This window comes from Macaca thibetana, chromosome 19, assembly GCF_024542745.1.
Source record: "Macaca thibetana thibetana isolate TM-01 chromosome 19, ASM2454274v1, whole genome shotgun sequence".
NCBI lineage: Eukaryota > Metazoa > Chordata > Mammalia > Primates > Cercopithecidae > Macaca > Macaca thibetana.
The window spans coordinates 26,995,397-27,010,264 of NC_065596.1; the positions used below are offsets into that span (position 1 = coordinate 26,995,397).

General features: G+C 49.2%; 2 protein-coding genes across 13 annotated transcripts in view; one reads left to right on the top strand and one right to left on the bottom strand.

Annotated features, from left to right (window-relative positions):
* Positions 1 to 14,868, bottom strand: part of CCDC8 (coiled-coil domain containing 8) — a 323,648-nt gene that overhangs the window by 221,956 nt on the left and 86,824 nt on the right. The window lies entirely within an intron of this gene.
* The window catches only part of HIF3A (hypoxia inducible factor 3 subunit alpha), a 47,958-nt gene that overhangs the window by 12,027 nt on the left and 21,063 nt on the right, over positions 1 to 14,868 (top strand). For all 12 annotated transcript variants that reach the window (XM_050772071.1, XM_050772076.1, XM_050772074.1 and 9 more), the window contains 5 exons: positions 220 to 428; positions 3,458 to 3,564; positions 3,803 to 3,950; positions 11,980 to 12,098; positions 13,314 to 13,504. In XM_050772071.1, the coding sequence (XP_050628028.1) occupies positions 220 to 428; positions 3,458 to 3,564; positions 3,803 to 3,950; positions 11,980 to 12,098; positions 13,314 to 13,504 (774 nt within the window). The remainder of the gene's footprint in view (positions 1 to 219; positions 429 to 3,457; positions 3,565 to 3,802; positions 3,951 to 11,979; positions 12,099 to 13,313; positions 13,505 to 14,868) is intronic.

The following is a 14,868-nucleotide window of genomic DNA, read 5'->3' on the forward strand; positions in this document are numbered from 1 at the left end:
ATGGGTGTCTGTGGAGTTGGGACCTGGGGCTCCTGTAAACTCTCTTAGGAGGGGTTCCTATGGGCCTGGGGCTGGGGATCCTCAGCCCCTTTGAACCTGGAGTCTTCTTGGGGTTGGAATCTCAGCTCCCTGATGGGCCCACAGGATGCATCTTTCAGCCTCATGGGTGGTCTCAGGCCCGGAGGCACCACTGCCTTGTCCCCGCTTCTCGGCCCCCAGGTGCTGCATTGCTCTGGACATATGAGGGCCTACAAGCCCCCTGCACAGACTTCTCCAGCTGGGAGCCCCGACTCAGAGCCACCACTGCAGTGCCTGGTGCTCATCTGCGAAGCCATCCCCCACCCAGGCAGCCTGGAGCCCCCGCTGGGCCGGGGGGCCTTCCTCAGCCGCCACAGCCTGGACATGAAGTTCACCTACTGTGATGACAGGTGGGCAGGGGCCCACTTCCCTCTGCCCAGGTTCAAGTGTGCTGTCCTCCCCACCTCCACACCCCCACATTTCTCTCACTCCTCTGTCTCTCTCACTTCATCCATCTTTCTCTCTGTGTGTGCCTGCCTGTCTCTGAATTTTCTGTGTGTCTTTTATATCTTTTCTTTTTTCGTAAAAATGCTGTCTTGCCATTTGCCCAGACTGCTCTCAAACTCCTGGGCTCAAGCCATCCTCCCGCCTCGGCCTCCCAAAGTGTTGGGATTACAGGCATGAGCCACCGCACCCAGCCTCCTTTTATCTTTCGTTCTCTCTCTGTCTCTGAGTCTTTCTCTTAGGGTCTATCTCTCTTTGTCCCTTTTCTTAAATGAGTCAATTTGTGTCAAGCAGTTAGTATGGTGCCAGAGCACAGGAAGCACTCGATAAATTGTCATTAAGCCAGGCCCAGTGGCTCACACCTGCAATACCAGCACTTAGGGAGGCCAATATGGGAGAATTGCTTGAGACCAGGAGTTCAAGACCACCTTGGACAATATACGGAGACCCCGTCTCTACAAAAAAATTAGCCAGGCGGGGCTGGGCACGGTGGCTCCTGCCTGTAATCCCAGCACTTTGGGAGGCCAAGGTGGGTGGATCACCTGAGGTCAGGAGTTCAAGACCAGCCTGGCCAACATGATGAAACCTCGTCTCTACTAAAAATACAAAAATTAGCTGGGCGTGGTGGTGCATGCCTGTAATCCCAGCTACTCGGGAGACTGAGACAGGAGAATCGCTTGAGCTGGGGAGGCAGAGGTTACAGTGAGCTGAGATTGCTCCTTTGCACTCCAGCCTGAGTGACAGAACAAGACTCCGTCTCAAAAAAAAAAAAATTAGCTTGGCGGGTGGCACATGCCTTTGGTCCCAGCCACACAGAAGGCTGAGGTGGGAAGAATACTTGAGCCCAGGAGGTTGAGGCTGCAGTTAGCCATGATTGCACCATTGCACTCCAGCCTGGGCAACAGAATGAGACGCTGTCTCTAAAAAAATAATAATGATAAATAAAATAAACTGTTATTTGTTCGCCCTCTATCCTTCCTTTCATCTCTTTTTCTCTTCAACTCTCTTCCTTCTGTCCTTCTCTTCCTTCTTCTGTCTTATCCCTCGCCCTGGTGTCGTGTGTAGGAACGGTGACTCTGGATTCAGCCTGGTTGGGTGTTGGTCTTGGCTGCATATCCTTAGCCAAATGACTTCAACTCTCTGTGCCGCAATTTCCTCACCTATCCTGTGGAATCATAATAGAACCTGCCTTGTACGGTCATTCTGAGCAGCTCAGTGAGTTTCCCAGTGCAAAGCACAAGTGTCTAATTTTTAAATCATTATTGTCATCCTTACTTTGTTGTTGTTCTTGCTCTGTCGCCCAGGCTGGAGTGCAGTGGCAGGATCTTGGCTCACTGCAACGTCCACCTCCCGGGTTCAAGTGATTCTCCTCCCTCAGCCTCCTGAGTATCTGGGATCCCAGGCGCCTACCACAATGCCTGGCTACTTTTTGTATTTTTAGTAGAGATGAGGTTTTACGATTTTGGCCAGGCTGGTCTTGAACTCCTGACCTCAGGTGATCCGCCCACCTCGGCCTCCCAAAGTGCTGGGATTACAGGCGTGAGCCCCTGCACCTGGCCTATCATCCTCATTACTCTTTATTTTCATTCTTCTCTTTCTTTTTGTGTTCTTTTCTTCCCCTCTCTTCCTCTGCTATGTCATGCATGTTGTCTCTTTTTCTCTCTTTTCTTAGCTCTTCTTCCCATCTCCATGTATTAGTTCCTTATTACTGCTGTAATATATTACCACAAACTCAGTGGCTCCAAACAATACAAACTCACTGTCTCACCATTCTGGAGGTCAGAAATTTGAAATTAGGCCAGGTATGGTGGCTCACACCTGTAATCTCAGCACTTTGGGAGATCAAGGCGGGAGGATGACTTGAGGCCAGGAGTTCCAGATCAGCCTGGACAGCATAGTGAGACCCCATCTTAAAGAAAGAAAAATAAATTAGTAATGAGTCTTACAGGCAAAATTAAGGCTGTGTTCCTTCTGGAGGCTCCAGGAAAGAATCTGTTTCCATGCCTTTTCCAGCTCCTAGAGCAGGGCCCACCTGCATCCATCTCCCCATCTCAAGACTAAGGCAGGCCAGGCGAGGCGGCTGACACCTGTAATCTCATCTCTTGGGGAGGCTAAGGCAGGAAGATTGAGGCCGGGGGTTCAAGACCAGACTAGGCAACATAGTGAGACCCCATTTCTACCAAAAAAAAAAAAATGTAAAAAGTAGCCAGACAGGGTACACACCTGTAGTCCCAGCTACTCAGGAGGCTGAGTCAGGGGGATTGCTTGAGCCTGGGAGGTCAAGTCTGTGGTGAGCCATGATTGCACCACTGCACTCTAGCCTGGGTGACAGAACGAGAGCCTGCCTCAGAAAACAAGCAACAGCCAGGTACAGTGGCTCACGCCTGTAATCCCAGCACTTTGGGAGGCGGAGGCAGGTGGATCATGAGGTCAGGAGATCGAGACCATCCCGGCTAACATGGTGAAACCCCATCTCTACTAAAAAAATACAAAAAATATTAGCCCGGCGTGGTTGCGGGCGCCTGTAGTCCCCTACTAGCTACTAGGGTGGCTGAGGCAGGAGAAAGGTGTGAACCCAGGAGGCGGAGCCTGCAGTGAGCCGAGATCATGCCACTGCACTCCAGCCTGGGTGACAGGGCGAGACTCCGACCAAAAAAAAAACTTCCAATGTCATCATATCTGCAAAGTCCCTTTTGCCATGTAAGATACCATATCTACAGATTCTGGGAATTAGGATGTAGACATCTTTGGGGGTCATTATTCAACCCACCGCACTCCTCTTACTCTGTTTCTTACTTCTTTTCTCTGGGTTACGATCCTGTCTCTTGACATCTTACTGGCTTTGTTCCCGTGTCCTCTGCTGCCACTTCCCTCTACCTACCCTCCCTCTCAGCCAGTAGCATCCTGACCAGACCCCACTCTGCCCCACCCCCAGGATCGCAGAAGTGGCCGGCTACAGTCCCGATGACCTGATCGGCTGTTCCGCCTACGAGTACATCCACGCGCTGGACTCCGATGCGGTCAGCAAGAGCATCCACACCTGTATGTATCCCATTTCCCCAGGCGTGGAGCCAGCTGCCGCATGGCCCCCAGCCAGCACCAGGACCCCCCAGCTCTCCACACCCCAGGATGCCCTCCCTCCCTACCTCAACACCAGCTCCCTGCTCCCCAAGCCCCAGGGAACTGTCTCCTTCCCTACCCCCTCATACCCAGCCCCCAGATCTTTCTCTCCTCAGTTGCCCCCTTGGTGGCTCTGACCCCTCCCGATCCCCCTCCTCAGTGCTGAGCAAGGGCCAGGCAGTAACAGGGCAGTATCGCTTCCTGGCCCGGAACGGTGGCTACCTGTGGACCCAGACCCAGGCCACAGTGGTGTCAGGGGGACGGGGCCCCCAGTCGGAGAGTATCGTCTGTGTCCATTTTTTAATCAGGTAAGCAGGAGGAGGGGTTGGAGTGGCTGTGTGTGGGCCTGATCGGCACGTGTGGACAGGTGTATGTGTGTGTGTGTGCATATGAGCACGCACGTGTATCACGCATAAGTGTATGTGAGGGAGTGTGGACATGTACACATATGAGGAATGTGTGTCACCATGTAAATGCCGGTGTGTGTGTCTGCATGGACACAGGTATGTGTATGGGTGTGTACTGTTAATTTTTATTATTTTATTTATTTATTTATTTATTGCATGAACCTCTGCTTAAGTGAACCGTTAATTCAAATTAAAAAGGGCTCTTTGTTTGGCCTGGCATGGTGGCTCATACCTGTAATCCTAGCACTTTGGGAGGCTGAGGTGGGCGGATTGCCTGAGCTCAGGAGTTCGAGACCAGCCTGGGCAACATGACGAAATGCTGTCTCTACCAGTAATACCAAAAATTAGCCGGGTGTGGTAACACATGCCTGTAATCCCAACTACTCAGGAGGCTGAGGCATGAGAATCATTTGAACCCAGGAAGTGGAGGTTGCAGTGAGCCGAGATTAGATTGTGTCAGTGCACTCTGACCTCGGCAACAGAGTTAGACTCTGTCTCAAACAAACAAACAAACAGAAGGACTCTCTATTCAAGTTAAAATAAGAAATGTAACAGAATCATGGGGTCTTTTTTGCTTTTTAAAATTTGATGTGTGGCTCACTCCTGTAATCCCAGAACTTTGGGAGGCCAAGGGAGGAGGATTGCTAGAGCCTCAGGGTTCAAGACCAGCCTGGGCAAAGTGGTTAGGACCCATTCTCAAAAAAACCCAAAAAACCTGAAAACAAACCAAAAAAAAACCCCACACACACGAGAAGATATATATGTGGTTTGCATATGGTAAATTCCCTTTATGGTACACGGTTCTATGAATTTTTGACACATGCATGCAATTGTGTAACCACTATCACAATCCAGCTTTGACCAATTAGTGTGATTGTAATAGTGGTTACACAATTACCACAATTTTTTTTTTTTGAGACAGAGTTTTACTCTTGTCACTCAGGCTGGAGAGCACTGGCACGATCTTGGCTTAGTTCAACCTCTGCCTCCCGGGTTCAAGCCATTCTCCTGCTTCAGCCTCCCAAGTAGCTGGAATTACAGGCATGCAACAACACGCCCAGCTAGTTTTTATATTTTTAATAGAGAAGGAGTTTCACCAGGTTGGTCAGGCTGGTCTCGAACTCCTGACCTCAGGTGATCCACCCGCCTCAGCCTCCCAAAGTGCTAGGATTACAGGCGTGAGCCACCGCACCTGGCCCATGTTGTGGTTTATATCAGTAGTTCCTTTGTAAATAGTGAATAGCATTCCACGGTGTGACTGGAGCACAGTTTTTTTATCCTTTCACCAGTTGGAAGACATCGGGCTGTTTCCAAGTTTGGGTGATTACAAAAAACCAGCTACTGTAAACATTCTCATACAAGATTTTATGAGATCACATGTTTTCATTTCTCTTGGGTAAACAGCTAGGATTGGAATGAATGGGTTATACAGTAAGTGTGTATTTAATGTAAGAAACTGCCATGGCTGAGTGCAGTGACTCACACCTGTAATCCCAGCCCTTTGGGAAGCCAAGGAAGGAGGATTGCTAGAGCCCCAGAGGTGAAGACCAGCCTGGGCAAAGTAGTTAAGACCCAATCTCAAAAAAAAAAAAAAAAAAAAAAAAAAAAAAAAAAAAAAAACAAACAACCTGAAAACAAACAAACAAAAAAAAAAAACACAAAAAGATATATGGTTTTCATGCAGTAAATTCTCTTTATGGTACACAGTTCTGTGAATTTTGACACATGCATGCAATTGTGTAACCACTATCATAATCCAGCTGTTGACCAATTAGTGTGATTGTAATAGTGGTTACACAATTACCACGATTTTTTTTTTTCTTTTTTTGAGACAGAGTTTTGCCCTTGTCACTCAGGCTGGAGTGCACTGGCATGATCTCAGCTCACTTCAACCTCAACCTCCTGGGTTCAAGCAATTCTCCTGCTTCAGCCTCCTGAGTAGCTGAGATTATAGGTGCCCGCCATCAAGCCCAGCTAATTTTTGTATTTTTAGTAGAGTCGGGGTTTCACCATGTTGGCTAGGCTGGTCTTGAACTCCCGACCTCAGGTGATCCACCCGCCTCAGCCTCCCAAAGTGCTGGGATTATAGGCATGAGCCACCACATCCGGCCATTACCATGATTTTTTACACAAAAATATTCTCTTGTAGTAAACCCCTCCCACACTCCCATGTCCCTGGCAACCACTGTCCTCAGAACCCAGAGTTTTGCTTTTTCCAGAGGGTCACATACAAGGAATCGTACAGTATGTAGCCGTTTGGGCCTGGCTCATACTTAGCATGATATATTTAAATTTCCTCCCTGTTGTGGTTTTTCTTTCTTGTTTTGTTTTGTTTTTTTGAGACAGAGTCTCATTCTGTTGCCCAGGAGTGCACTGGTGCAATCTTGGCTCACTGTAGCCTCTGCCTCCTAGGTTCGAGTGATTCTCCTGCCTCAGCCTCCCAAGTAGCTGGGATTACAGGCATGCACCAACACGCCTAGCTAATTTTTATATTTTTAATAGAGAAGGAGTTTCACCAGGTTGGCCAGGCTGGTCTCCAACTCCTGACCTCAGGTGATCCACTCGCCTCAGCCTCCCAAGGTGCTGGGATTACAGACGTGAGCCACCGCGCCTGGCCCATGTTGTGGTTTATATCAGTAGTTCCTTTGTAAATAGTGAATAGTATTCCATGGTATGAATGGAGCACAGTTTTTTTATCCTTTCACCAGTTGGAAGATGTTGGGCTGTTTCCAAATTTGGGTGATTACAAAAAACCAGCTACTGTAAACATTCTCATACAAGATTTTATGAGATCACATGTTTTCATTTCTCTTGGGTAAACAGCTAGGATTGGAATGGATGGGTTATACAGTAAATGTGTATTTAATTTAAGAAACTGTCATGGCTGGCTGCGGTGGCTCACTCCTGTAAGCCCAGCACTTTGGGAGGCTGAGGAGGGTGGATCAGTTGAGGCCATGAGTTTGAGACCAGCCTGGCCAACATGGCAAAACACCGTCTCCATTAAAAATACAAAAATTAGCCAGGTGTGGTGGCATATGCTTGTAACCCCAGTTGCTTGGGAGGCCAAGACACGAGAATCACTTTAACCCAGGAGGCGGAAGTTGCAGTGAGCTGAGATCAGACCACTGCACTCTAGCCTGGGTGACAGAGTGAGATTCTGTGTCAAAAAATAAAAGAAAGAAAGAAACAGTCAGGGAAGAGTGTAATGGCTCGTGCCTGTAATCCCAGCACTTTGGGAGGCCAAGGTGGGTGGATCACCTGAGATCAGGAGTTCAGGACCAGCCTGGTCAACATGGTGAAACCCCATCTCTACTAAAAATACAAAAATTAGCTGGGCGTGGTGGTACATGCCTGTAGTGCCAACTACTCAGGAGGCCGAGGCAGGAGAATCACTTGAACCTGGGAGGCGGAGGTTGCAGTGAGCCGAGATCACGCCACTGTACTCCAGCCTGGGCAACAGAGGGAGACTCCATTTCCAAAAAAAGAAAAAGAAGAAACAGCCAAACTGTTTTCCAAAGTGACTGTATCATTTTGCATTCCCATCAGCAATGTATGAGGGTTGGGTTCCAGTTGCTCCACATCTGTGCCAGCATTTCATATTGTCTGGGTGTTTGGGTTTGGTGTTACTTTTAGTCATTCTAATAGATGTGTCGTGGGAAAATCACGATAGGGCTTTTTTTCTCCATCATGTGTCATAGAAGCTTTTCACCATTTAGGAATGCAGAGGTATCCATGACAACATTGTGAGGCAGAGTTAAAATTACAGCTTTTCGGTCGGGCGCAGTGAGTGGCTCACGCCTATAATCCCAGCACTTTGGGAGGCCGAGGTGGGCAGATGACTTGAGGTCGGGAGTTCAAGACCAGCCTGACCAACATGGCGAAACCCCATCTCTACTAAAAATACAAAAATTACCCAGGCTTGGTGGTGCATGCCTGTAATCTGAGCCACTTGGGAGGCCGAGGCAGGAGAATCACTTGAACCCGGGAGGCGGAGGTTGCAATGAGCGGAGATGAGACCATTGCACCCCAGTCTGGGCAACAGAGCGAGACTCTATCTCAAAAAAAAAAGAAAGAAAAGAAAAAATAATTATAGCTTTTCTTTGAAGGTTATCCTATAGGACATGCATCAGTTTCTAAAGCCTTAGGGGTTTTTCTAGATGTGGAGGAATGTTCTGAAATACAAATCAACATATATATATGTATATAAATTTTTTTGAGATAAAGTCTTGCTTTGTCATGCAGGCTGGAGTGCATGACTGAGCCTCCCAAGTAGGTGGGACTATAGGCATGCACTACCATGCCCGACTAATTTTTTTTGTATTTTTTGTAGAGATGGAGTTTCATCATGTTGCCCAGGCTGGTCTTAAGCTCCTGAGTTCAAGCAACCCACCCACCTCAGCTTCCCAAAGTGCTAGGATGACAGGTGTGAGCCCTGGCACCCAGCCTATAATTTTTTTAAAAATAGGGATGGGGTCCCACTATGTTATTCAGGCTGGTCTCAAACTTCTGGGCTCAAGTGATCCTCCCACCTCAGCCTCCTAAAGCACGGCAATACAGATGCGAAACCACCATGCCAGGCCTCCGAATCAACTTATGCCTCCTGTCTCTGCCCTTCTCAGAGCCCTTCTGAGGCTCCCCAGCATCCTTAGGAGAAAGGCCAAGGGCATTAGCATGGCTCACCAGGCCCTGTGAAGCTCCTGCCTCCCTCCCCTTCTCACTCACCCTCCAAACCTTAGGGCCTTTGCACAGGCTGTTCCTCCGGCCCAGAATGCTCTCCTCTCCTCCCTCCTCCTTTTTCTCCTGAGTCATGCCTGCTCATCCTTCCAGTCTCAGCTCAGACATCACTTCTGGAGACCCTCTTTCCTGAGCCCCTACATGAGCTCAGGTGCCCCCCACCCCCATTTTCTCTCCTGGTATCTTGTACTTTTGCACCAAAGCACTTAAAACCATTTGTAATTATCTTATTAACTTGTGTATTCAGCCAGACCTTCTTTGATTGCCCTTTTCTAAATTGCCAAGTCCCATCACTGCTTTATTTTCTCCGTAGTACTTACCACTATCTTTCTTTGAGACAGAGTCTCGTTCTGTTGCCCCGGCTGGAGTGCAGTGGCACAACGTCAGCTCACTGCAGCCTTTGCCTCCCGGGTTCAAGTGATTCTCCTGTCTCAACCTTCCAAGTAAGGATTACAAGCACCCGCCACCACACCCGGCAAATTTTTGTGTTTTTGGTAGAGATGGGGTTTCACCACGTTGGCCAGGCTGCTCTCAAACTCCTGAGCTCAAGTCATCCACCCACCTCAGCCTCCCAAAGTGCTGGGATTATGGGCGTGAGCCACTGCACCCGGCCCTCCCTAGTATTACTACTATCTAACCCAATGTTGTCCAATAAAAGCATGATGCCAGCCACATATGTCATTTTGAATTTTCTAGTAGCCACCTTAAAAGGTAAACAGAATGCTGGGTGTGATAACTCACACCTGTAATCCCAACACTTTGGGAGGCCAAGGCCAGGAGTTTGAGACTAGCCTTGGCAATATAGGGAGACCCCATCTCTACAAATAATTTAAAAATTAGCCCAGCATGGTGGCATGTGCCTGTAGTCCCAGCTACTCAGGAAGCTGAGGCAGGAGGATCACCTGAGCCTGGGAAATTGAGGCTGCAGTGAGCTGAGATTGCACCACTGCTCCAGCCTGAGTGACAGACTGAGATCCTGTCTCAAAAAAAAAAAGTAAACAGAAGCAGGTGAAATTAATTCATTTTATGTATTTATTTATTTATTTTGAGGCGGAGTCTCGCTCTGTCGCCCAGGCTGGAGAGCAGTGGCACCATCTCGGATCACTGCAAGCTCCACCTCCTGGGTTCACGACATTCTCCTGCCTCAGCCTCCTGAGTAGCTGGGACTACAGATGCGCACCACCATGCCCAGCTAATTTTTTTTTTTTTTTTGTATTTTTAGTAGAGATGGGGTTTCACCATGTTAGCCAGGATGGTCTTGAGCTCCTGACCTCGTGATCCACCCACCTTGGCCTCCTAAAGTGCTGGGATTACAGGTGTGAGCACTGTGCCCAGCCAATTTTATTTTTTTAAATTTCATTTTATTTATTTATTTATTTGGAGTCTCACTCTGTCATCCAGGCTGGAGTGCAGTGGTGTGATCTCGACTCACTGCAACCTCCACCTCTGGGGTTCCAGTGATTCTCCTGCCTCAGCCTCCTGAGTAGCTGGGATTACAGGCACCCGCCACCACGCCCAGCTAATTTTTGTATTTTTAGTAGAGATAGTGTTTCACCATGTGGGCCAGGCTGATCTTAAACTCCTGACCTCAAGTGATCCACCCGCCTCAGCCTCCCAAAGTTCTGGGATTACAGGCGTGAGCCACCGTGCCCGGCCTAATTTTAATAATATATTTTATTTTCATATTCAAGATCACACCACTGCGTAAGTAGCAGAGCTGGGATTTGAACCCAGGCCACTGACTACAGAGTCCTTGCTATGAACCACTACACAGTAGTGCTTGACGAGGAGATGTTTGTGGAATGATGAATAAGTGAACTGAATGTGTCACATGTGCACATATTCGAGCCCAAGTGTATGGAGCGTGTGAGCATATCTGCCCTTGTATGCACTCAGGTGTATGCGAGCGCTCCCATTTGTGCCTGTGTGCACCGAGTGTGTGTACGAGTTCGATTGTGTGTGCTTGTGTCTTTCAGGGGAATAAGGGTGGCCTTGATCCAGCCTAAATTGGGATGTTTCCAGCCCAGGGAGGGTTTAATGAGGATAGGGAGAGGTCATAGCTTCTCAAGGAGCTGGTGGGAAAACCAGGCCCACCTACATCCTGTCCTGAAGCGGGTTATGCAGATGAGATGCAAATGAGGGCCTGATCCTTAGCCCCACCCAACTCTCCAAAAGCCAACTTGCCCAGCGAGCATTTAGATTGTCTCTGCAGCCACAGACTGTGTGAAGGGAGGTGGCAGGGACATAAGGAAGTATTTATAAACCTGTTCCCTTGAATATGAAAAATATCTATGAATAGAAACAGCATAAATAAAATCTTATTCATAAAAATTACAGCCCTGTGAATTCTTCCTATTTGGTAATGTAACGAAGACTATATTAAAAATATATTTTTTCATCAATAGCTTTCTAAGAATATGTTTATAAGTTAAAATCTATAAAGAGAATATTTAGGTATTCTGAAGCCTTTTGCTCACCCCTCTCTTTGCCCCTGGGCGTCCCCTGTCTGTTCCTAGGCCTCTTCCCACTTCTGTCTTTCGGTGCCGCCCTACCCGCTTCCCTCAGTCTTCCTCCTCTCTGCCCAGGCTGTGCTAAATGCCAGCTCTTTTTTCTGCCTTTCCTTTTACAGAAGGAGCTTGGGAAGGGACAAACTTAACTTTCTTTTTAAAATGTTGTCAGAATAGGCTGGGCGCAGTGGCTCATGCCTATAATCCTAGCACTTTGGGAGGCCGAGGCAGGTGGATCACCTGAGGTCAGGAGTTCAAGACCAGCCTGGCCAACATGGTGAAACCCCGTCTCTACTAAAAATACAAAAATTAGCCAGGTATAGGGGCGTCCACCTACAATCCCAGCTACTCGGAAGGCTGAGGTGGGAGAATCGCTTGAACATGGGAGGCAGAGGTTGCAGTGAGCCAAGATCGTGCCACTGCACTCCAGCCTGGGCAACAGAGTGAGACCTTGTCTTAAAAAAAGAAAAAGAAAAAGAAAAAAAAATCGCTGTCAGAATAAAAAGCAGTCAACAAAAATCAAACCCTTATAGGAGACAAATAAATGTGGGTAATTATTTTCTGTGAAACGCCCTCCAAGCCCCTGGGCACCATTGCCTTCTGTGATAGGACATCACCTGAACAGGCTACCTGGGCTGGAGCCAAGGACCCTCCCTGACTCCCACCTCCCTTTCTGTCTTGTACCCCAGCCGGGTGGAAGAGACCGGAGTGGTGCTGTCCCTGGAGCAAACGGAGCAACACTCTCGCAGACCCATTCAGCGGGGCGCCCCCTCTCAGAAGGACACCCCTAACCCTGGGAACAGCCTTGGTATGGGGCAGGGCTGGGGCTGGGAGGGGTTGTGTCCCCAGGGCCCTTGGGAGAAAGCCCAAGCACCTTAACATGGCTCACCAGGCCCTGTGGGACCTGCCTCTTGACTCCCTTCCCTGCGCACTCCGCCTCCAAACCACACAGCCTCCTAAGAGCCCTTGGAACACTCCAGCCTTGTGCCTCAGGGCCTTTGCACGTGCAGCTTCCCAGAATGCTCTTCTCTCTCCTGTCCTCCCTCCCCTCCTGTGGCTATGGCATGGTTGCTTCAGTCTCTTGCTGGCCTCTGCTCTAAATCCTGCTGTGGCTCCACATTGTCCCCATGCTTCTGCCTCTTCCCTATTCTGGCTTTGCCGCTCTTTGGCTTCCAGTAATCTCGATCCTCCTAAGTCTGGCTCCTTTCTCCCTCTTCCTTCACTCTCCTGCCATCGTGGATGAGCCTCCCTCCCGGTTTGTCCTTCAAGACCTCACCTTCTCCCAGCTGTTGCTGGCCATCCATGCTCCTGGGTGTGGGGTGGGATTGCTGATATAATATCCTTTCCTTTTCTGGCTCAGAGCTGGCTCTGGGCCTTGTCTTAACCTCTGGGGACCTTACAGCCTCCTTGAGGACTTGGGGCCAGTCTTTTCTCCTAAGGTGCAAGCTCCCCAGAGCTGAATGGAATGGCCAAATGCTGATCTGAGCCACCAATCCCCTCCCCTCGGAGTTTTCGGAGCCTCACCACAATCTGGCCACTAAAGTTCACACCCGGGCTGGGTGCAGTGGTTTATGCCTGCAATCCCAGCACTTTGGGAGGCCGAGGTGGGCGGATCACTTGAGGTCAGGAGTCTGAGATCAGCCTGGCCAACATGGTAAAACCCTGTCTCTACAAAAAATACAAAACTTAGCTGGGCATGATGGCAGGCACCTGTAATCCCAGCTACTCCAGAGACTGAGGCACAGAATCACTTGAACCCAGGAGGCGGAGGCTGCAGTGAACTGAGATGATGCCACTGCACTCCAGCCTGGGCAACAGAGCAAGATTCCATCTCAAAAATAAAAATAAAGTTTACACCTGGCCGAGCAGGGGTCCTCCAGGCCCCTTCCTTACTCCCACACTAAGAACAGTAGCCATCCCGACTTGCTGATGTCGACTGTGTTCCTGGGGTTGGTGTGGAGGGCTCTGGTCCTTGGCCTTTGGTCACCAGCCTGTGTCCTCCCCGTCTCCATGTGTCCTGCAGACGCCCCTGGCCCCCGGATCCTCGCCTTCCTGCACCCGCCTTCCCTGAGCGAGGCTGCCCTGGCCGCTGACCCCCGCCGTTTCTGCAGCCCTGACCTCCGTCGCCTCCTGGGACCCATCCTGGATGGGGCTTCAGTAGCCGCCACTCCCAGCACCCCGCTGGCCACACGGCATCCCCGAAGTCCTCTTTCGGTAAGCCATCCCCCCCACATGAGCCCTCAGCATCCAAGGCTCCGTCCGTCCCTCAGGTGGTCTTGGCCTGTGACTTAAACCTGACTGTTCTCTGGGCCTCAGCTTCTCCATCTGTGTAGTGGGGAGGTTGGGTTGAGATGGGGTTGAGGTTCCTTTAAGACGCAGATCCAGATTCTTCAATTGTTAGGATTCCAGAGTCTGGCTCTGTTAGGGAAAAACTCTCTCAAGCTATGTTTTTCCTCTGCTCTCCTGATAATGCAACGATCGTCAACACAGAAGAAGACTTCTGTGACCAAATGTGGGCAGTTTTTCCCACACACCAAGCAGCGAACACCAGCTGGGTGTCCTCCAATTCAATTCTGGCACCGTCTACCTGGAGGTAGTGTCAGATCTCACAGGTTGGCCCTCAGTTCCCAAGACTGCTCCCTGCTCTTCAGTCACAGTCACAAGTCCGGGCCTCCAGAATTTCTTTTTTTATTTTTATTTTTGAGATGGAGTTTTACTCTGTCCCCCAGGCTGGAGTGCAGTGGGGCAATCTCGGCTCGCTGCGACCTCCACCTCCGAGGTTCAAGCAGTTCTCTTGCCTCAGCCTCCCAAGTAGCTGAGATTACAGGTGTCTGCCACCACGCCCGGTTAATTTTTTGTATTTTTAGTAGAGACAGAGTTTCACCATGTTGGCCAGGCTGGTCTTGAACTCCTGACCTCAAGTGATCTTCCGGCCTTGGCCTCCCAAAGTGCTGGGATTACAGGTGTGAGCCACCGCACCTGGCTCTTTGGGTTTAATTCACTGGAACAGCTCACAGTAATCAGGATAACACTTATTTAGGTTTACTGGTTCATTGTCAAGGATATTGCACGGGATACAGATGAAGGGATACATCAAGTGAGGTATGGGGGAATGCAGGGTCTCAGAGCTTCCATACTGTCCCTGGGCATCACCCTCCAGAAACCTCCATGGGTCAGCTATCTGGAAGCCCCTCAAACCGAGTCCTCTTGGGTTTTTATGGAAGCTTCATGATGTCAGCATTCTTTCTCCCAGGGTATTGGGCAGGACCCTCTCTGGGTACAGTTTTATGACTCGCAATCAGAAAGGTGGGGGAAGATTAGAGACCTGCCTTGGGGCAGGTGAAAGGAGGGCAGAAGAAGGCTGGAGAGGTTGTTTTATGAGGCCTAACACACCCAATGTTCTAACAAAAAGACTGTTCGAACTGTTTTATTAGACTGTTCTAATAAAAGACTGTTCTAACAAAAGACAAGGGCCATGGGAGTTTGACCCAGGAACCGTGCGCAAAATCATGTCTATATAAAAATATATATTTTATATTAAAAATAAATATATAAACATTTTATATATGCAAACATAC